Genomic DNA, 22789 nt, shown 5'->3' on the forward strand with positions numbered 1-22789 from the left:
TACATTTGAAATCATGGATTTGATAATATAAGTGAATTGTAGAGAGTATAAGTGGCTTTTTTCCGTTAGATCTCTTTACCAAAAGAATCCATGAGTTCTTGGTTCCCTGATTGGTGTATTGACCGATGTACATAATCTTATAGGAAACAAACTTTGAGGACTTTGATGAAAATTGATCCAGCCCAGCTGACATACTTCCGAACCAGGTCCTGATCCACTCACTACTTCCTTAAACCAATTATACAGCCATGAAGCACCCAGATAAATTCTTTCCATAGTAAAGAAAACTTTCTAAAACACACACACATTATTAAGCCATACCGATCGCCTCCTCCTTCCTGCTGGTACACTCTTCCCCGCAGCAACACACATTTTATTCCATCATCCCTCGTCACAAGCTACCAGCCGCGCGTGCTTAATTCGTACAATTTAACAGTTTGCATACTATTACAGTGTGTTTGTGTGTTCATTTCGTAGCTTACAGCTACACCACTAAACGTGTTCGAACAGTAAATCAGTGTCGCGTTGAAAAACAACTCTCTTCAGCCCCATTTTACCCCAGGATAGTGAAACGTTCAAATGTTTTCTTGTACCAAGATGCTTGTACAAGAGAAAGTGTGTGTGTATATTGGTTATGTGTTTGAGGAACGAGAACATGTTCCATGGGATTGGTTTGCTGTTGCTCGCCCCCACTGTCCAATCGAAGGAATGCATCATCTCATCGTGCAGCAGCAGTGCAATGTAGGAGTGTAAAGTTGCAAAGTTTAGCATATTTTAGACTTTTTTTTTTGCATTTCAACAGTGGAATGCCTTTTACCGGCTTCATACACTGTACAAAGTATTGCTTTGCTCAAACCAGAGTAATTGAAATTCATACCATGAAAGCTTATTTTTAAAAGAGTAATTCATTATTGCTGTGTGTTTGCCTTTTTGTTGCGTTTTCTCTTCTAAACTATAGTGTGTTGCGTGGGGCGGACTATCACATTTCTGGCAATGTATTTACTCAGAGCACTCAAAGGTAGGTTTAGGTGTGTGTTTATGTGTGTGTACATGATAACTCTCTTCAAATTGTGCATTGTGTCTCTGTGGCCAAAACATCCTACCAAAATGTGTGTATCGTGTAACTCATTTTTAAGGCACGGTGATCGTTTGCTGCAGCAAAGAGTTCTGGCACACCTTTGCGCCCTAGATAGAATACACCACATCTACTCATATACATTATATAGCTTGTTCTGTACTGTGTTTATTCATTTTTAAATTGTTATTCAATCTCCTAAACTCAATATCGCACCGTATACGGATACACACAAATAACAAACAGCGGTTCATCCTCTTATCCTTGTTCTCGAAATCTTTTCTTAATTTGCAACCAATTGCTTGCCATTTTACATTTACTTGGTAACGTTAGTTCTACTATTTTATCGTTTAAACGCTCTCACACGAACTTTCCCACTCTACACAACAAATCCATCAATATCACAAGACGCTTCCCTTTGGGTCGCTGAAGCGATAATATCGATCGCGCCGCACTGGGTGCGATTATGGGGCGGGGCCAATTTAAATCGTTTTACTTCCAGTGTTCCTGTCCTGTTGGGATTCCTGTTTGGGCTTTTGCTAATTGGAAGAAGGTACAAAATTGTAACGTACGCTGTTCAATGGTTTCCCTTCCATGCGAATCTACATGTGCTTTTGTGGACTTTTAAGGAGCTTTATGGGTTAGAAATGCCTTTTAGTGCGCTTAGTTGTTGTTAGGGTGAATATGTTGGAGAGCTATGTGTTTTTGTTCTCTCTTTTCTCACTAGTCACACCTCTTCTGTGTTAATAGAAACTATTAATCCAACTATTGATCCTCCAGTCTGCTCCAGAGTCGGGAATGGAATCGTGTTGGACAAAAAGGAATGACTGTCAAAATATGATTATATTTAAATATATATGTATGCTTTAACAACGTATTGCAGGTTCCCGTAGAGGTGTGTTTGTGATTCAAAACTGGCTTGTGTTTGTTTGTTTGTGGTGCCGTGTTTTTATTCGATTAAAAATAAGCTTTCATGCAAACCTATGGCTTGGAAAGAGTGTAGCTACTACATTAACTAATCTAGCGCGCATCATAACAATTTGTAACCCACGAACGCCACAGTCATCCAGCTTGAGAGCTGACCAGGCTCGGGCAAGTGGGAAGAAAGACCAACCAACAGTGTATATCGTACCTGCTAGACTTTCAGCTCCCTATTGCCTACTACACTACCATACAATTGCACGTTTCTGGGGCGCAAACAACAAATTCGGTCGTTCGAGTATGTGTTTTATGTATTGAAATGTGGTTTTCTCCGGTAAAAACTGTCTTCATCTACGGACAAACGTTGCACTACTTTGCACACAAAATACACTCACTAACACACACCCACAAACAATCTGTGCGATGATCCTAACAGCACCCTTGGTAAAAGGGGATTAGTTTTGAGAATATCTGTTCTTTTTTCCCCTGCCATTTCCACGGGCCGGATGCTTTTAAGAGTGAAAGTTGTTCCAGGAACAGCACCACGGAAAGGAGTTTCCACTGGTTTTGGGATGAATTTTAAAAACAAAATAACTAAAGAAAAACGAAACATATAACTTAAAAACACCATAAACCGCACAACACTGCATCAATGTTGTTTGCTGAAATCGAAGAACAAACTGCCAACACACGCGCACCACACCTTTACAAGGTGTGTTGTGGTGGTGGTGTGTGAACCAGAGTTCCAATTTCCATCGTCTCGCGTGACCACCGACTTATCATGAGAGTTCGCCGATCGGTGCATTCTGCAGCCACAGCTCGTGGATGAAGTTGTACAGATTATCGCTTACTGCCACCTGTCATCAGTAGTAGAAATGCGTGTTAGTGTGTGTGTGTGTGTTTGTAAGATCGATCTCTCCATTCAGCACAACCCTCACACCACGTACCTTGTAAGGGGTCGGATTCAGCGTCCGCTTATGATCCTGGCGCAACGTGCGCAGCGAAGCCTGCACCCGCTCCCGGACCTCCTCAAGCGAGGGCAGCACCTGGGCCACCCGTCCCTCGGCCCAGTACACCCGGTACAGTGGTTCGACCTGGGTCGGAATGACGTACGCCCGCTTCGACTCCTGGAACGGATGGCGACACAGCACCTTCTGGCCGACCTCGGGCGGGTTTTCGTCCACCCGCTGCAGCAGATCGATCAGCGCGTGCCCATCGGCTCCGTAGAGCCGGAACACGTTCTTGCTGCCCGGCATCGTCACCTTGCCCACGTCCTGGCTCAGCTTGATCCTGGGCTGGTTGTTAATCTCCACCATCTTGTACACGCAACCGAGGGCCGGCTGCCGCTGGCAGGTTACTGAAAGAGCGAAAACAGTGTAATTAGTAAACACGGTTCATAAAGAGCCGCAAGCATTAGAGTGATCTCTTACCCAGATGCGTTCCGATGCCGAAGCAATCGATCTTGTGGCCCTGCTCGTTCAGGCTCAGTATCGTGTCCTCGTTGATGTCGTTCGATGCCACGATCGTCAGCTTGCTGAACCACGGCAGCTTGAACCGCTCCGCGATGCGCTCGAACGTTTCGCGCGCCAGGCAGCTCAGGTACGCCAGATCGCCGGAATCGATGCGAATGCCGATCGCACGGTAGCCCTGATCGTTCAGCCCCAGCGCTACGGCACAGAAGTTCAGCAAACCGCTCCTGTGGCACGCAAGTGTGGTTGTGTTTGTTTGTTCGACAGAGCAGGAACAAAAAAGGAATAAAAAATACACCCACCAGCAGCGCACCGTCGGAAGGTGGCGCCGCAAAAGTGAGATGAAAAAGATCTTGTATTAGACATGAGATCAATTACTCCAAAAAACCCTAGCGATAGCAGCTTATCATAGGAAGGAAAAATGTAGAGAAAATGTTTCTTATAAGAAAAAGGCCCAGCTGCCTAGCGTTTGTAGTGAGATGACAACGAAATACCAGTTACTGGAATTATGCAGGAATGGCGCATATGTTGAACATTGATCACAATGAGGTACGACAATTAGTTTTGCACAACACTGAACGACTAATACAAATATGGGATTAGAATGAATGATATTTTTAAAACAAAATCACTATCTAAAAAGCATCTACCAATTACACACATCATGCCAGAAGACAACCACAACCAACCACGAACGATAGATTGGACGGGAATTTTATAGCAAATTTTGTTTTGCTCTTCATCTATAGAACTACTACTATTACTACTACTACTACTACTCACTAAGCCGCTCTTTAATGCTAACCTCGGCAGGAAGTGATGGTGGCGGGTCAAGTCGTAATAGCTGAGCAGTTCTATATGATGTGACGCTACTCTACTAAACTCGGCAAGGGAACGCTCAAGCCAGCACGTTCGGCTAAGTAAGGATGGTATTGTTGTGATGGTGGGTAGGAGGGGAGCAGGTGTTATGGAAGTTGGCGGTAATATAAAAGAGAAAATATCGCACAAAAACAGCAAAGAATAAGCAATGAAACAGAAATCGAATGCAAATGAAGGAAGAAAAGAAAGATTAAATAAAGAAACACAACAACAAAAACACTATTAGATGAACAAAGAGAAAATTGAAGAATAGAATAGAAAAGATAATATTGTGAAAAGTATACTATTAAATTTAAAAAAATATAATAAAAAATACTTATTCTTCTAACTTTAAAGACAACTTCTTCAAAATACTCAAACCTATCTGGTAAAATGCTTATCTTAAAATGTTATAAATGCTTTAGAACTTATATAAAAACATATTGGAATACCCATTTTCCCACGTGAAATTGTAAAAAAGAGAAGATAAGAGAAGCCAAAACAAAACAGAAAGGAAAGTGGTTTAAAAGCATAGATATAGATTGGCATTACAAAGGATGGTATTTAAGCATAGATATAAATACACTGATCACCAACACATATAAATTGTGAAATGATGCCGTTGCCAGCACTAAACAACAACATACAACATACAACAACCATTATTCAGACACAAAGCCATGCAGAGTGCTCTCTCGGACTGTGGGGAAGTATATGTACAATAATTTTGATTTTGAAGTATTTGTAATAAAGAACAAATCAGTGAAAAGTAAGAGTAAAAATGGAAAACAATATGTTAGAAAAAAACGGGAAACCGAAGACGAGAAAAGATCGATGGAACTATATCAATCAGGGTGGAATGTTTGATTTAGAGTTTAATAACGTGAAAGATAGAGAGAGTATGGGTGTGGCCAAATATAGGGGTGAGGAGGAGCGTTTTTTGTTTGTTTCTTCACGAAGTAGCACGATAATAGCAAACACTTCTCTAAACGTCTGTTTTGTCTGACAGAGCGGATTCAATGGAAGTTTTGGTTGTGGTTTTAGTTTTGTTTTTCGAAATTATCACTTGTAACATCTTTTTGCGTACACGTGTGTCCAATTAAACCACAAATTTGCTAAACACTAAACTATTTTCACAGTTGCACTAATTTCTCTGACAACGTCTCGTTGGAAAGTCCTTCGAAAGGTAGGTCCTCCCCTTGGGAAACGAATTTTGAGCAGAACGAAAGGAACGAAAAGAAAACACGAAACTAACACACGATGACACAAAATGACATTATTACGTTGGCTTATGTTATACAAATTTCATTGATGTGTTGCGAGCCGATTATATCAAGAAATTCCCTCACCCTGCTGCATGCAAAGTGTGCGCTGCACAAAACTTTTGTGTTAATGTGTTAAGTACAACCCGCTAAAACACTAACATTAACACAAAATAAACCGACTAAACACAAAAACGAGTAAACAAAAACAAAGAACAAAACATTCTAAACAGGACAAAAAGACAAGCTTCAAACACGGGAGCACCTTCCGCCCTAAAATTAAATCCTTGTTCAAACTATTACGGCCGAGTAAGAACGTTTATGCATGCAAAAAATCGATATGTGTATGTGTGTGTGTTGTGCACGTACATTGCAACTAAGGTAAATTGAAGGTTCTCGAGCGCGACTGCGAAGTTCATGACAGTAATGACAGGTGGATGCAAAAATCAAACTGCTCGATCAAGTCTCGATCGTTTAGTTACTTGGGAGTAGGATCGTTAATGTCTCAACAGTCCAAAAATGAGCCTCTCTCACACACGCACACATTCACACCAAAATCAAGGCCAAATTAACACACTCACACACGTAAAAACGTTAATCTGATCGTTAAAATACTGAGTCCTGCGTGAGAACGAGTTTGATGAAATAGAATGGGCTGGTGGTGTAGTGTGGTTGGTACTGGACGATGGAATTATGGACGAAAGGGCGCGCATTAGCATTCTCTGGGGGTGTATTGATGTATGTGTGTTGCTGTGTGGTGTGTGGACATTATCACTGGGAATCACAATGCCATTCTGCGTTTGTGCCATTCATTACCTGAAGGACTTTCCAACGGACTTGAGATGATGGATCATGGTGTTCAATGCTTCACAGTTTGCACAACGGATAATCTCATCCTCACCACCACCACCACCACCACCACCATCACCATCGCCACCGCTATCATCCTCTTCTTTCTGCTCCTCAATCTCCTCCTCTGGTACATCGACCTGATTCTCATGTGACTCATCATCTTCGCCCTGCTCCTCCTGCTCCTGCTCCGTTGCATTACGTACATTTTGATCTTCAATGTCTTCATTGCCATTTTCATCGCTTCCACCTTTGCCTGGTTCGCCCTCTCCCACCGGCACCTCGTCTTCATCTTCCACCGTGATCGATGGTGGTGGACAGGTTTCTTCCGCCGCGGCTGGCTCAGTCGACTCAGTTGCTTCCTCCTCAGCCTGTTGCTCCTGCTCATCGCCTGCCGATGATGGTTCCACATCCACATCATCATGCAGCGTGCAGGGTGCTTCACCGTGCTCCTCCGCGCAGCATCCGTTGCACTCCTCTTCCGGTATCTCTGGCAGCGCGGTACACCCCACCGGCAGCAGCGAACCTGCATCCGCGTCCTGATCGTGCAGCCGACCGGCACAGAGCGAATCGCACACAACGCTATCGGGCGGATCGGACAGTTCCTCCGTCGGTTCACCGAGAGCTTTATCGCTGGTTTGATGAAGATGGTACCCCGTGAAATCGCGATCGGTGATGTAGGGGGGGGGGGCACGAGAGATTGTATATATAGAAACAACATTGAGGAAGAATAATGGGGGAAAGGGGGTTTTGTTATAAGCATGAGCTAGTAGTAGTAGCAGAGCGAACTGGATGAAGATGTACTTTTTTGTTGTTGTTGCTTACAGCTTAAGGCTGGAGCGTTTAAGGACGGGCAGACAATAAACACAGAGGAAAAAGACACACACAGTCACGTTCTCGGAACGTGCAGAAAGGGTAATGATCGCCACAACACCCCCCTTTACACACACTCTCTCCATGCCCGGAGGATAAATGTACAGGTTTTGCTAATAACTAAAGCTGCGCAATAATTAACAAAGAAACAAATCTATACATATTGGTCTTAGATTTTCCTACTACAATCGCTTCCAAACAACTTCCATTGAAACCACTGTCAAACAATTCAGAATGATCAAATCTAGCTCCATTACCTACAGACACAAATTACACGGTCAATTTGGGGAGTGAGCCACACGCAAGTGACAGAGAAACGAAGTGGTGGGATACGGGACAAGAAAACTAAACCTACACAAACCAGAGTTCAGGACGCAAATGACACATCGAACGTAACAACGAAACAAATGGACGAAAACACAACGAATAGAACAAAACCGTTTTTTTAGAACAATAGAAAAACAAGATACACGTGAAGTAGAAAGAAAGAAAAGGTGTAGAAAGAATAACAGTACAACCGAACGAAACAACGAAATGAGATAAGTAACACCCAAAAAAAAAAACGCAGAAACGAAAACAACATCCGAGAGAGTAGAGCCTAGAAGCGGAATACCTCTTGACATCGTACGTGTCGACTAGGGCCATGAACCCGTCCGGGAACGCGATCGCAAACGACACCATCGCGGCTAGCTCGCCCTCGCTGCTCTCGTCCGTCGAAACGTCCAGCACGCTCGCGATTGCGGCTCGATGTTCCATCGCAAGCTCCAGCAAATCGCGGGTCGTGCCTAAAACAAAGACATGAAAGAAAGACATGAGCGCAAGAAGTATCCTGACGCAACACAACCTGAAGCGCAAATAGTGCCTTACCATCCTCCTTGTGCTGCAGTACGCGCGTCTTCAGCTCGTCGATTCCGGTGAACGAAGTAATGTAGGCGTGTGCGTGAGTACCTTTCACTGGAATGTTAAACAGCTTGCCGGCCAACACGTTCGATGTACCATCAAACCCACCTGGGAAAGGGATTGTTGGTGCAAAAAATTGATAAAAATAAACAAACACATGAAGTAAGATGATAAATGGTGTTTCATTTAAGTAAAACGGGGTAGGAGGGCACCATTAGGGTCCACTGTCAGCTGGAAGGAACAAAACAAAGATCGGTTGGGGGTGTGTCGAAACAGGCGAGTTTATTAAGAATCTGTGTTACTAACCTAGTTTCGCTTTTTGAGGTTTTTTTCCCAAATTCTTTCCTTGACAACTTTCCGCAAGTGGCGTGTTAGGCTCATTTACAAATAGTTTTTATTGCTCTCATTCTCTGTCTCTCTCTCTCTTTCACCGTCGTTTCCCTTCTCCCAAAGAGTCAGACGGTAAAAGTGGAGGACAGCCCTCTACAGCCGTTTACTTCGAGGAGCGCTACTAGCCAAATAAAATTCCCAAGCTACATTTTGAGTGTACTTTTGTCATCGACGCAACTAACTAGTGATAGTCATTTCGATAAACAAAATATAGTATATACAGGTTCTTCCCGAGATACCCCATTGATGCAGACCACATATCTGAAAGTCCCGTAAATCTAAAATAAAACGATTTCCAGCTAAAATATAACTGATTTTTGTGTAATTTAGCGTTAAGTGCTATTACACAAGATGTTTAAGCCACTAAATTAACTATTTGTTCAGATTAGTATTGATGAATTCTGACTGAAGATTTTTTACCTCTTTAAATGGTATTTAAAGGCACCGGTACATTACTCGCTAGTATAATTTCGTTTTTCACTAAGCGTATCTGGAGGCGACTGGTGGAAGCTATTCGAAGGTTTCGTCAGATTTGGACAGTTGCATATGTGAGTCTTCTTCTTCTTTGGCACAACAACTCGCTAAGGTAATTTAGATTTTCACTAACGCATCTGGCGGCGGCTTACCGAAGCTTTTTTTGGTCATCGAGGGAATGGTCGTGCCGGATCGCAAGATTAAATGGGTTTTATCGACTTTTGACGCAAAAATGACTGAAATGCGTGCAAAACGTATCGACCTATCGACAAAGCTTTTCCAGCCCAGTTTAAGTAAAAAACATGGTAAAAAATATATTTTCTGAAGCGAGGCTGCAAATTGTTTGGCAAAATGCTTCGGCCAGTCGCCGCCAGATGCGCTAGTGAAAATCGAATTTAAACTAGCGATTACGGACAATGTACCCGAGCCTTAATAATATCTGCCCATCAACAATGATTAAAACAGGCGCGCAATCAGAATGCTGCTTGGGTTAGACATCCACAGGCGTAACGCGTAAATATACGAATACAAATAACGTAAAGGACGACTGTTCTCGTCTTATGCACTCCAATTTTGTTTCACATTCTTTTTCCAGCTCCTATTCCCAGTAATTCACTTCCACTTAGACTAGAATTATACAGCCCGAAGTCATCATGCCTACGCCCTATTTTACTGCCGCACAAAAGCGATCCTTTCGTTTGTGTATATTTCATTATTTTTACGCATGATGATAGCGCATCATGCAAATTGCAACATCATTTTCCAAATCGGTCTGTAATAAACGCAGTTAAAGAATAGTATAGCACTTTCTGCCACCGTACTACATTCACTCTTCCTTTCCAACGCCTCGCTGTGATCGAAACGGCATATCGCTACCAACGAACAGGAACAGTTTAGTTTATATGGTGATGTTATTGATCAATCTTTGCCACGAGCCAGAGAGCACACCAAGGGAGGGGCGACAGCAGAGAAAGGAATCGCGCCCAGGAACGCGTTGAGCGTTAAATCGACCCCCCCAAACACAGTCCTGCGAAACGGTTCTGGGTTTTCCATTGCGAGCGTTTCGAACAAAAAAGTATATGCAGCTTTTTCTTTTCCATTCTGACTGCATTATTTCCACAGTGCTACTGTATGAATACCCTTTTGTTTGTGCGTGGGGAGGTTTAATTTTTCTAACAACATTTCGTGCTCAGCTCCGAAGCCTCTACTGCAGTAATGCATGACAAGCGTGTTGCTGAATTTTATTTTCAGGGCACATCGTTCCTTGTCTCTTTGGTGTCTCCTTGTTTCTTTGTTTCTTACAGCAGCCTCTATAATAATACTACCAAAAAATGGCCCGCAATGACTAATTGCGGTAGTAAAAATCATAGTTCATTCAGTTTTAGGATTCGAAGCAGCGTGAATCATCAGCAGTTGTTATAATAAATTAATTGCAGCAGCAACGCGCATAACACAATCGTCCAAACCAAATTATGATTTATTTTGCTACTTTTGCACGGGTTTTGAATAAGCTACCGTGTCATGCGACCGTGTCACGATGGACAAAGAAATTGCATGAGATTTGATTATAAATTATTAGCTACATTTTACTAGAATATCCAATACGAAAGAAAATTCAATATTATTGTTGACAATTTGTGAATAAAAAAAGAGTTTGTCATGGAAAGTTGGTTCTAGCTACGTGGTAAAGGTCAGACTCGTAAGTAGTTTTATTTACGAAACTTATTAGCTACAAAGAAGCTACTGCAAAAAAAGTGTTTCTCGGCTCTCATTGAGCGCAATGTTAGAGCTAACGGAGCTATGTAGAGCGTATGGAGCTACATGGAGCTTCGGGCGCTTCAATGAGCTTGCGGAGCTACATTGAGCCCGCCGAGTTACTCACTCTACAATGACAAGGAATGTGAACTTCCGCTGATGGATAATATAGGTTATCCCATCTTACTCCTATCCGGACACATCCCAAGACCCACCAAAGGCACGGCTTTTTATTCTATTTTCATGACTGGAATTTCATTCACACTGTATCCATAGAATCCCAAAAAAGTAAGTTACTATTCGGCGCAGAGAATGATTTGATTACATCCCTTAGAATTACGTATCTATATGGACTAGAGTTAGTATTTTCAATCCGAGAAAAGTGAGACTCCGAGAAAAGTGAGTCGACACAAAGAGTGACTGAGTTGAATCCTACAGGAGTGAGTCGTTAGTCAGCACAGTCAGAACATAAAAAGTAGTAGTGATATGATGTGTGTGGTGCCATATATTTTATAAATAAATTTTATAGATCTCACTGAAACCTATCATGCTCACCAGAAGTTGAGTTTCGTGGATCTTTCGTTGAGATTTATTCATAAGAATCTTCAGCGATGAGTGATTTGAATCTCGAATCGAATCCTAAGGATTCATGAATCAATTAACATTCATAAATCTCCAGGGATTCCAGATATCTTAACAGATGTATGATTTATAACATATTGAATTTGCACGATCCTATGATACAGTGGTCAACTCGCAAGACTTAACAACATACCCGTCGTGGGTTCAAACCTCGCACGGATCGTATCCTCGTAGCAAAACAAACTACTATCCAGCTGCGTGGTACTTGTCAAGAAGTCTCAAAACCTGTGTATAACCTGTATCTTTATTCTATCGAGAACTATGAATCTTTGGAGATTCATGAATCTTTGAGATTCAGATTCATTGAAACATTTCAAAGAACATTCATGTATCTGAATCAGATTTACCTAACATGAAGCACCGGGCTCCGGTAGGCTGGCCATGATGGCCAGGAAAACAATACATTATCTGCTCCTTGAGATTAGCTACTTTACACAACACTTGTAAGCCTCGTCAGTAATATTAGTCGTCGTTAATACGAAGAAATAATCTGAATTATAAGAAAACATCTTACAAGAATCGTGCTGAAATATTAAAATACAGAAAATAATAACTTTAAATAATTTGTATAAAATTACGATGGATTAGATATATAATTCAAAGCATTGAACAAGGGTGTACGCATTTCATTTAAATTAATTAAATAAGTCTTTATCAACCACCAGACTATGTAACGCCTTCACTGCGTAAGAATAATGTTAAATGAAATAATTACGGCAAACAAGTAATTTGTAAAGTAGGTAAATTGAAGCCAGTTCAATCACTTCATAGATCTACGTTTGAATATGCAGCTGCGAGAAAATGTTTCTACGAAAGGTCTCTACTAACACATTCCAACATCATATTCCCTTATAATTCAAAAACAAAAAATACGAATAGTTCTTTTATTCGATTGTTGCTAATTCTGCTGCATACAACAGCATCAGAGAAGAATCTATAATTAATGACATAATATCTTGCTCATTGACATCCAATCTTAAGCTATCAAGCGTATATTACAGGAATGTTGGTACAATATACTTGTTATTATGTCTTGCGACTTGAAGACTGCAGTGCGGGACTGTAGTCAAAGCAACATCGAGATCAATTTATTATTTTATTTTATCAGACTCGGCGAAATGTAAAAAAAAACCCTCAACCACATAGCACTAAAACACGTGCTCTATTCCAACACACTACTGATCGATCTCACTATTCAGCCCACTTTACCTAATCATTATTACCCTTGGATATTCATTGCGCAGCATGGTTTGCTATCATCAGACAGACATAACTCTTTTTTTTTCCGCCAGCACAATAATTCACAATCGGCGTGCTTGGCGCGCCGAAACACACTGTCATGCTCGATCGAACAATTTACGATCACCGCGTAACCATCCCCAGAGGCCACCCCAAAGCCACCGGTCTCTAGCGGTGCTATTTATGATGCCGCATAGGCTGTGTGCATCGATAAAATCGCGTGTCATCAAAGGGGCATTTTGGCAGAACAGACAAATTGCCTTTAGCCGGTCGGGTGGGTACTGCCAGTCCTTGTGGTTACGATTTATTTGATCCTCGTGCCTGTGCATCGGAAGGGTTACAGTACACATAACGCTGTTGCTGGGTGGTACGCACTGTACCACCTGGGCCAAGCCAAGAAAGGGCTGGAAACAGAAGTACGGCATCAAACGACAAGCACTAAAATCGCCGCAACCAGTACAACATAGCATATTTATGCGTAGAATAACCGTCATTGCTACACGCGCTCCCATCTCTCACCTGGCACAGAGATCTTCTTCCACTCACAAACGGATGAGGAGCTTCTTGATTCTCCAGCAACAACGAATCAACTGAACCGAGCATCGTTACCCTCCCTTCGAAGGAAAGCATTTCGTTCGGGCATTAAGGCTGGTTGCGAAATTCGATACAACCCACACCGGGGCACGCCCTTTGACGGGTGTCGAAAATGTACGAAATTTCCTACGCATAATGAGATTTTAATGAAAGTGTAAACACAAACACAATCCCACGCCCTTTTCACTGGATTGGTAGTTCTGCTTGCAATGTAAGTTTGCCGGCCGTCCTTCCTTTAGTATGACGAAGTGTCTGTTGAAGCCACACGCAGCTTAATTAACGCCTGTTCCACCAGTTCCAAGAATGTTTGATCCCCAAACATTTTCCAGAAGCGAACGGAAAACATGACCAAGTTAAAGCCATGTTCCAACAGTTTTCGGTAACGTATAGAGCATCACTTTTATTTTGCTAACGTCTTGTGAGATGTGACTGATTGAATCTATTTCCCATCCATTCTCCAGTTGAAATGAAACCAACCGAAGCGACGTTCGTTACGCTTCTTCTCTCGATCGGCAGCACCATCAAACCCGCCCGCTCCTATCAGCTCGAGCATAGCGACTGTCCATCGCTGCAGCTGCCCTCCCCCATCCGGGACGTTAATCGGAACTTCTTCCACCTCAAGACGTGGTACGTTTACGCGCACACCAACCCGCACCCGAGCTACCTGTCCATGTTTCACGTACCGCCGGGTGTTTCACCCTTCGCCGGCTGTCTCCGGCTGCACAGTGAGACTCTGCGCGGGCTCGTCCTGATCCACTACAACTGTCTGAACTTTACCGAGCTGTACCAGTTTACGCTGTACAGCGAAAATCCCGCCACCGAGCTGTACCAGCAGCTGCACAGCTACAAGAACCTGTACCGGCACTACCGTCGGTTCGGTGGGGCACGCGTTCTCGCTACCGACGGTGACAGCTACGTTGTGTTTTACGGCTGCCAAAAGGTAAGGGACAAAGTGCTGATCGGGCTGCTGTTTCTGGTGCGCACGGACGTGTACGATCGGTTCATCCCACCGCCCGCGCTGGCCCGGCTGCTTTGGGCCAAGCTGAGCCTCAATGTATCGCACCATCCGCAAAGTCCTCCTGCTGCTACGGGGGAACAGTGTGACTGTATGGGTGTGATTCGCGACACGCAAAGAACCATCATGGAAAGCAATCGAAAGGAGCGAGCTAAACAGGCGGCCCAAGCCCGCATCAAGGAGCAGTTTGCGCTGGGGATACGAAATTTCTTCGTCAGCGTGTTCTCGTTTCTGGTGTGGCTGCTCGCCATGAACAGGCTGATCGATCGATACGTGTTTGATTTAAAATACTGATATTTTAGGTAAAGTAAAATGTAGCTTAAGCTTAGCCCTAATCCACTTTCTTGTATGTCACGCAAAAAGCGACCGAATAAAGTGTAAAATTTGAAGACAAAATTGGCGTAAAACACAAATCGTCTGAATTACGCAACGAAGACGAATATGTACTGCGTCTTTATAAAACATTATAGCACAAAGATCCCAAGGACAGTTGACACCTAACGAAGGGTGCACCATAAAAGCGACACCGTCACTTGATATTATTGCAGAATTTATATTTTTAGAATAACAGTTTTTGTTTTGTTTTAAAAAATCGACATGATTGACACGAAGTTTGTGCCGATTCGTGCCGATCCCCCAGCCCGTCGTGATTGCATGCTGCTTCCGCGGCGCGTGATTTTGACATTGCACTTCCCGTACTTCCACCAACCAAGGTTAGCGCTGATCGTTTACCATTGACATTGACTTCAAACGATCGATATACACTGTGCACGTCTGAATGCGTCCAGAGTAATGCATAACGCTACGAGGGAGAGGAAGGGAGAGAGGTGCACACCCGATCAAATCTCCTTTTAGAGGTCGTCACTTTGGTACCGTTCTGTGGGCAAATATCAAAACTCAGCTTGACGACGACAACGGGAGGAAAGAACACAATATGCACACACAGAAGCCAAGCCTCTCATAGTAGTGCTTTGTTTAGACCCCCCGTTTCATACGCCCTACGCCCTATGCCGCCAAATCTCGGCTAGCAAAACATTCAACCAAACAATCAAAAAGTATCAGCCCGAAGTCGTCACCGAGCCAAACAAACCTTGGCGATACACTGTCGGACCTCAGGGCTTCGGACCGGTGTGTTGTATTTTTGATTGGCGGGGCGAACTTTCGGAATAGAAGTTTCCTCGCATGGAGTAGCGAGAAATATAAGGCGAAACAGCATAATGCACAATGTGCCTGCCCCGAGTCTTCCGGTGTTTTGACATGCTGCCAAGGTTACGCGCGCAAATGCAGTACAACAACGCGCGGTCCGTCGTTTAAGGGCGCACACACGACACCCCCGTTGGGGGGTCCTCCACCGCCCCGCTTGCTTAGGACCCCAGTGGAACGTGCTGAACCGGGAAGAGCGTTTCTTTTTCCCAATAAACACTTTCCCTTTTCTTCTTTTGTGCCTTCCTCTCCCTTCTTATGGGCAAGCAAAAGAAGCAGGTCGGTTTGACACGCCGGGATCGCGTGTCGGCTCATAATCCACCCGCAACACCCGGAGGGGGGGCTAAAGGAAGATCCTGTTTCGATCGCAGTAGCAGGACAAAATGGGGAAGGGCTTTAGGGTACAAAATACTATCGGGGCGATGAATTGGTTTCACACGCCCGCTATATTACATCATCATCGTCCGTTTTTGCTCACCGATATAGGAGTATTTGGAGGCGGAAAGGCCCCCGTCCGGGCCCTGGGCACGGCGCAGCCCAAACTCCAGCAGGTGTATGTGCTTCCCAGCGACCATACGATACCGGGCGGCGTTCGTGGCCATTAAACTGCAAAGAAAAAGGTTTTTGATAAAATGTATTACAAACGCGTGTTGAGCTGGGAAGGAATTGCGTTACGCCACGGCAACATCATGCCGGCTGCTGCTTACCTCGCATAGTTTACCAGCGTCAACAGTGTTGTTTCAAGTAATTGTACTATAATTAGCGGCCCGGCCACCTTTATCAGGGGAACTCTGGGGGAAAAGAAGCAAGATAAGCCACAACCAATAGATTGTATAATCAAATTCCACCTATTTGGCATATGAAACGCCCTCGTAATCTTACCTTGGGAAAGCGACCGATCCCTCTTCTATTGCATACAGCGTGACGTCCTTCGCCGTCAGTTGGCTTAAATACTCAAAAAACTCGTCCTCGATGCCTTGGGGCAGGGCATGTTTCAAATACTCAATGTCTGTAGCCAAAGGGGTGGAAGAGAAGGGAGAGAACGCGCATTAGGCAAAACAGGTTAGCAAAACACACACGCACAGACACATCGGTTTTTTATCGGCGAGCGCAATGTCACGTACCTGTTTCGGAGTAGTGGAAACTGTCGAGAAATTTCAAACACTCTTCCAACCCGGCAAAGATCGTAAACTCGCCTTGGAATGGGTTCGTGCGGAAGAACAGATCGAACACGGCGTGGTCGTCGATTTTGCCCGACTTCCAGTAAGCGTACGCCATCGTTATTTGGTACAGATCTAGAATTGGGAAGCGTAAAGAACGGAAAGAAACATTAGGCACGATTCGAAGCATGTAAAATGGTATTAATAAGAGATAAGAAAGATAATTTGAAGGTTGTTTCGGAAGATTTTGACATTAATACATTCCTAATTGTAATCCTATAGTTTGCATTATACTCTGAACATGTTGGTTTACCTGTAACAATTATGGGTTTAAATCCAGTTGGAATATTGGAACACAGAACGCTTGGTATTGTTAATGTTGTGCAATTAGCGCAGATACATACGACGGTGACGCCAAATATGTGTAGAAGAGATTTAATACCTTATTTTGCCATATATTTTCATATTTTAATATGTATTTCAAGTCAATTCAGTGAAGAAATACGTAATACGAATTAAGGAAAATGACGAAAGAAAAGATTAAGCAATGAAAACATAATCGAATGCAATGCAGATAGACGACAAAGATCATAATCATAGGAATGTTAATTCGAAATCCAATCGATATCAGTTCAAGCCCGACCATTTAGTACATTTAGCAGAAGAAACTGTCAAAAAAACAACAAAACAATAATTGGAGGATCACTGGCTAAGCCAGTGGATGTCAAACTCATTTGACGACGTGGTTCAAAAAGCTACTTAAAATAGGTAAAGCTAGGTAGAAAGCTAGTTTGCAAGGTGTTGAATAATGCCGTTCACATTAGAAACTGACCCGGAAAACAGTGTAGTGCAATATCAGAAACGAATTACAACAAAATATTTTGTCTCAGATTCTTTTAAATTTCCCCGGGATTCCTATTTTTTTTTAATTTTCACACTTTTGTGGCAAGTTATTAATAAGAACTATTAGTGCCAAATACACCGTTTTCCAGCCTAAGTAAACAATGTTAAGGTGATCCAGAAAAACCTTAATCCTATTGAAAGAATTTGAAGTTACTTTCCAATCGTTTCATTTATGTTTTATGCTGTAAGCTATATTAAACCAAACGAACATTGCCAGACTAGGGATTTTCCTTAATATCTTCATGTCTAATGTTCAGAAAAAATATTGTTGAAATAAAAACTATATCGTCAAAGAATGTGTCCCTTGTGCGAAAACAGTCAAAGTGGATAATACCAAACACATAAACGAAATTGACATGTTTGATACTTCAGCATAATACCTTAATTTCCTTTTTTTTATTTCGTCATTCTCGTATACTTATTCATATTTTCATACATAAATGCCAGAATATGCGTTATTGATCCTTGCTGGATGAGCAATTGAGTACATTTCCCGAAGCCTTTTTTTACTGAAATTGCTCTTAGGTTCTTCCACTACATTGATTGATGGCTTTAATAATCAAACCAAAAAGAAAAAGGTGTGCAAATATATGTTTATGCGAGGACTCGTGGGCCACATCCAGGAAGACAAAAGTTCATCCATTGTCCATTGACCGATTGTGAAGAACGACTGGGAAAGAAACGAGAGCTGATGCAATATCAACGCCCTTTGCTGTATTGCACAATTACATTTGCACTGTGCAATGTGGTTCCAGAATGCATCACAAACAAATAACGATTAGTTTTGCTGTAAACAGCTAACAATGTTGGTATCAGGGACAGTTCGTTGTGTACCATGGTGTACGTTCCGACAGTTATTCCGTATGGCAACGGTAGAAAAGACAAGTGAAACAAAGGGCAACACATCCAGGGGCGCTAGGGCCAGAGCGTAGTTGCTCCATCTTGCATCACCTCTTATCGGTCAGTGTTTAATAATACAACCACATATGAACACTATCGCACTGTATTATCAGCGCCGGTGGGATGCAAATACCGGACGAGAGGTTCAGTTGCAGCGGAGTAACCAACTATAAGATAATTATTGCTCTTTTATGATGATGGATATGTGCTACCCCAACGAAAGATAAGCAAGATAACGCGCAAGAGGGAGGAGAAATCATAAGGCGTGGAGAGCTATTATTAATGGCTTTGAGGTCAGCTATGTGTGTGTGTGTGTTTTTGTATGAATTTGATTAGGTTCTTGCCTGCTAAACAATTAGACGGTCCATCAAAAAAATCAAGCTAATGAACTGATTTACCTTTTGTTTGCAAACTTAGCGACCACACACTAGGGTAATTTCCTGTGGATAATGGTCCATCATGAAGCGTCTTCAATACATTTGAATACATTTAATGCAGCAATCCAATTTGTGCATACGCTGGTCAATTAATTATTGTATTTAAAAGTTCCAAACTGTTAGCCCGATTGTCCAGTCTGGTTGAATAATTGAACCGAAATGTAGATATTGATTTAAATATTAGGAAATGTGAGATTTCAACAACCTCGCTCCCTCGTTGTGCGAGATGATATTCTTTTATAAGGAAAACAAATATTGTTTATGTGAAATCTTGTTATTATTTTTATAGATACGTTAGCCCCTGGGCAACATTTATCTTTGTGCTTCATGCTAAACTCTGGACCCTTTGTATACTCTAATCACAGTATATTAAATAAAATCCCACTTTTGAGGACAAGAAGTTATCCGTTCAATTTCAGTATTTTCAGCACTGATTACACTGCAGCATTAATTAAACAAGCTAAGCTTACAAGAACAATAATATAAATCGATAAAACCTTATTTTTAGAACAATTCATCTTCAAAACAGAATTTCATCATCAAGTGTCTGAAGATTCGACTGATGAAATCATTCAGAAGTTGAAATAAGCAAATATGCAACATTTGTATGCATATCTAGAAATTAATTACAATAAGTGCCACACAAATAAAAATTTATTCGCTTTGAGAGACGATTATGTATTGTTGTGCATAGTGGTAGCTAAGCATTTTTCAACATGCATATTTGTTGGTCGTGGTATGTGGCAAGAAGCAATCGATGGGTACTCTGAACGTTAATTTATGCTATACAACAAACAGAAAAATATCCAAATTATTAAGCTATTTTGTGACTCATTTTGCACATAATCAAAAACAGTCCAACAAAAAGAAAACAATAAAAAATACCACAGATGATACATTTTAATCGCATCACTTTGCAAAATCCATTAAAGTTACGCAATGCTTACGTTTTAGACGCAAACATTGGTTTCCTCCTTTTTTTGTGCATAAGAATTATTCATAAAAATTGCAAGAACGAATACCACATGCAATTTGTTTCAAACTGCGATTTTCTCTTACTCTTTTCTTAAAACAACTAATTTCGCAAGACAAAATAAAATAAATCATTTAATAATCATTTTGACTTCATTATGCACGGAACGAAATCAACAACAACAATAAACGAAGTAAGAACAAGGTCTGTTAAGATGTTTAGATGTTAATTTTATCAAAACTCAAGACGAGAGACTGAACGGTCTACAAACAAAACATGAACATACAGGTTTCCCAAGGTTTTTTGGTTGTTTCCCAAGAAAATTATTGTTTTAAATTAATTAATTTTTCGGGAATTAATAATTTCTTTAATTTTTTTCTAATCGTCAGGAGATTTTTAGCTTTTGTCACTGACGATTAATAACAAATGTTTCACATAGTTTTAAGTAACACTCAGTAAATCGTGTGCAGAAAACTTTGGAAACATCCCAAAGGCATTCAAAAATCCCTGTTTGTATTTAAATGATCTTCTGTATAAGGCAATTTATATCCAATTTGTCCATTTCCTGTAAATCCACATCTCTCAGTGCACAAATGTTTGCTTCAAAGGCAATCAATCGCCTCGATCGCCCACTCGAAAGGCAAAGAGGATTGAATTGTTTACAAACAACGGCATTACCCGGCGGCAAGCGAAATGTGTGTGCAAATTGCATAAATTGCATGTGGATCTCGTGCCAAAAAAAACAAAACAAAACCATCACTCGGTCGAGGTCCTGTCCACGTAGCACCAGGTCGGGGACACGCGGACGGGTGCACACGAGAGTGAGGGAGACACACACAAATAAATTATAGCACACCGCACACACCACTCGCTCGTTCACGTACTACTTCTACTACTACTACGCGAGTACGTTCTCATGAATGGCGGAAATCGAAAGTAAAACCTTCGCCCGACATCGGCTGGCGGAATGGAGCGCTTTCCACCGCCTGTTTGGATGGCAAAATATACACAGCTGACCCTCCCACCCCACCCGTTTGACAGCTGATCGTGCCAATAGGAAAGTGGGTGGGGGAACGCTTACATATTAAAATGCATAGGTGCAAGTGCAACGCCAGCTGGCAGTTCATCATCTCGTGTGTAATCAATCGAGTGGCTGCTGTATTGCAATTAGCGTTCGCATACAAACACACAACAACAAAAAACCCCCAAAGTGATTAGAAACTATTCTTTCTCTTTCGTTACTTTTCTATCTCCATCTCTTTCTCTCGCACAAACACACACACACGCGTGTATTTACCTGTCAACAGAGGCTGCACGACGCTGTTATGATAGTGGCGATTCCAACTGTTGCGGCCAGCGGCAAACGCACTGTCCGTGGACAGTTCGCGATTTAACGAGGACATCTTCTCTTCTTCCTTTTCTCCGGCTTTTTTGCTGCTGCTTCCGCTTCTCCTGCGTACACGCACACACCGCGATCTCACACTATCGTTTTGTTCTTCAAGCCGCGTTCGAACGGCCTACTGTGTTGTCGAACCTGTAGGCCGTATCGCACGCACGGGCAAGATTAGGGCGCAAGCCGTGTACCGATTACGACGCTTTGACCTCAGCAACACAGTGATTACGCGCGGTGACGATGAACGACACAACAACGACGACGACGACCGATTATTCTCACAGGAAATATCTTGTGTCAGTGCTGCACTCGGGTTGGAAGGGAAAGGAGGAGAAGGCAGAATGGAAGGTTACGCACGGTCTAAAGATATTGCTCTGTTCACACACGCGTAAATCAAACACCACGATCATCCGTCTCTAGTCTCTAGCAACAATGTTAATGCACGGAGTGTTTTAGTTCTTTATTTTTATCACACTCTCATCGCAAAGGAAGGGTGAAGCGGGGTGAAGGAGGGTGGTTCGGAGTCGAAAGGACGGCCACTTTAAAACGAGTCGAGTGTGGTTTTGAGACAAACTATCTTCAGCACGCACACGCACACACACACACACGCACGCACAATTTGATGTGTAACTCACAAATTACAATGATTACAACGGATCACCTTAAAATGTAAACAGTAGCACAACGATAAAAGTGCACGGCTGCCGCCAAAAAACACGAAGCTGTGTGTGAGGTTGCACAAACACGACTTGCTCGGGCTATTCGTGAACCTGTGCTCGAAGTCTGTGCTCACGGTCATACACTGCTATGATTACTTCTGCTGCTGCTCCGGGAAAGGAAATCACGACCTTTGCGGTGGAAAAGTAGAATAGATTTGAATGAGCAAAGCAAACGCGATTCTCCCGCAAGCTACAAGAGAACCCGCCACACAACACAGCGCGCACACGCACACCACACTGACAGGCAACCGGTTATGCGCTAGTGTTGGTGCCAGATTGGACGTAAATATACGCGCGCGTGAGCGCCTCCCCACCACCCCACCCGACGGCGAGACTGTGATGGTAGGCGGTAGGATTTCTGTGGTGGACCGTGTTTTTGCACCGCTTTCGGTAAATGTGCCTGGGGGGGAAACTTCACGAAATCACAGCTGTGCCCAGGGTAGATGAGTTGATGAACGCTGATTTGTTCGATGTAATACGTTAGATGTAAGTTTCTTTACAAAAACTACTGCACTCCGGCAACAGCAGTCGGCTCTTTCATGAAGGTACTTTGAAGGACAACCGTTCCCAAGGAGCGAGTTTGTTTGTGGGAGAATAAATACGTTCCCAAATAACAAATATGGTCAGCGGTGTCAAACTAATCCCGAGACTGTAGAATTTCTGAACAATAAATGGAACTTCCTTCTATTTGGCGTAAGGCTGGAAATAGACGAACCGAGATCGTCGCGGTACCGCAAAAATCGCGTATGACTTGAGTTGTCAATTCTGTTATAAAATGTGACAGA

At 42.6% G+C, this 22789-nt stretch overlaps 1 protein-coding gene across 5 annotated transcripts; it reads right to left on the minus strand.

Moving 5' to 3' along the window:
• Positions 1–329: 329 nt before the first annotated feature.
• LOC121595974 (nicotinate phosphoribosyltransferase) lies at positions 330–22588 on the minus strand. Of its 5 annotated transcripts, none has more exons than XM_041920477.1 (12): positions 22505–22588; positions 21190–22133; positions 16644–16814; positions 16402–16528; positions 16227–16310; positions 15998–16125; positions 8175–8315; positions 7921–8092; positions 6402–7067; positions 3427–3692; positions 2944–3353; positions 330–2853 (listed from the first exon to the last, which is right to left on the minus strand). In XM_041920477.1, exons 2-12 carry the CDS (start codon positions 21293–21295, stop codon positions 2776–2778), a joined length of 2349 nt encoding a protein of 782 aa, XP_041776411.1. In that variant the 5' UTR covers positions 21296–22133; positions 22505–22588; the 3' UTR covers positions 330–2775. The 5 variants fall into 5 exon arrangements, with proteins under 5 accessions (XP_041776411.1, XP_041776412.1, XP_041776413.1 ...); XM_041920478.1 differs by having other exon boundaries at positions 21190–21588; positions 21947–22573; XM_041920479.1 differs by having other exon boundaries at positions 21190–21588; positions 22505–22562.
• Between the last annotated feature and the right edge of the window lie 201 nt (positions 22589–22789).

This window comes from Anopheles merus, chromosome 3R (assembly GCF_017562075.2).
Source record: "Anopheles merus strain MAF chromosome 3R, AmerM5.1, whole genome shotgun sequence".
Taxonomy (NCBI): Eukaryota; Metazoa; Arthropoda; class Insecta; order Diptera; family Culicidae; genus Anopheles; species Anopheles merus.

Coding starts and splice junctions, on each gene's coding strand:
- LOC121595974 (XM_041920477.1), bottom strand. CDS start 21,295: ATGTCCTCGTTAAATCGCGAACTGTCCACGGACAGTGCGTTTGCCGCT. Junction 16,529..16,643: donor TTTCCACTACTCCGAAACAG/GTACGTGACATT, acceptor CTTTGGCTACAG/ACATTGAGTATTTGAAACAT. Junction 3,354..3,426: donor CGGCATCGGAACGCATCTGG/GTAAGAGATCAC, acceptor TCGCTCTTTCAG/TAACCTGCCAGCGGCAGCCG.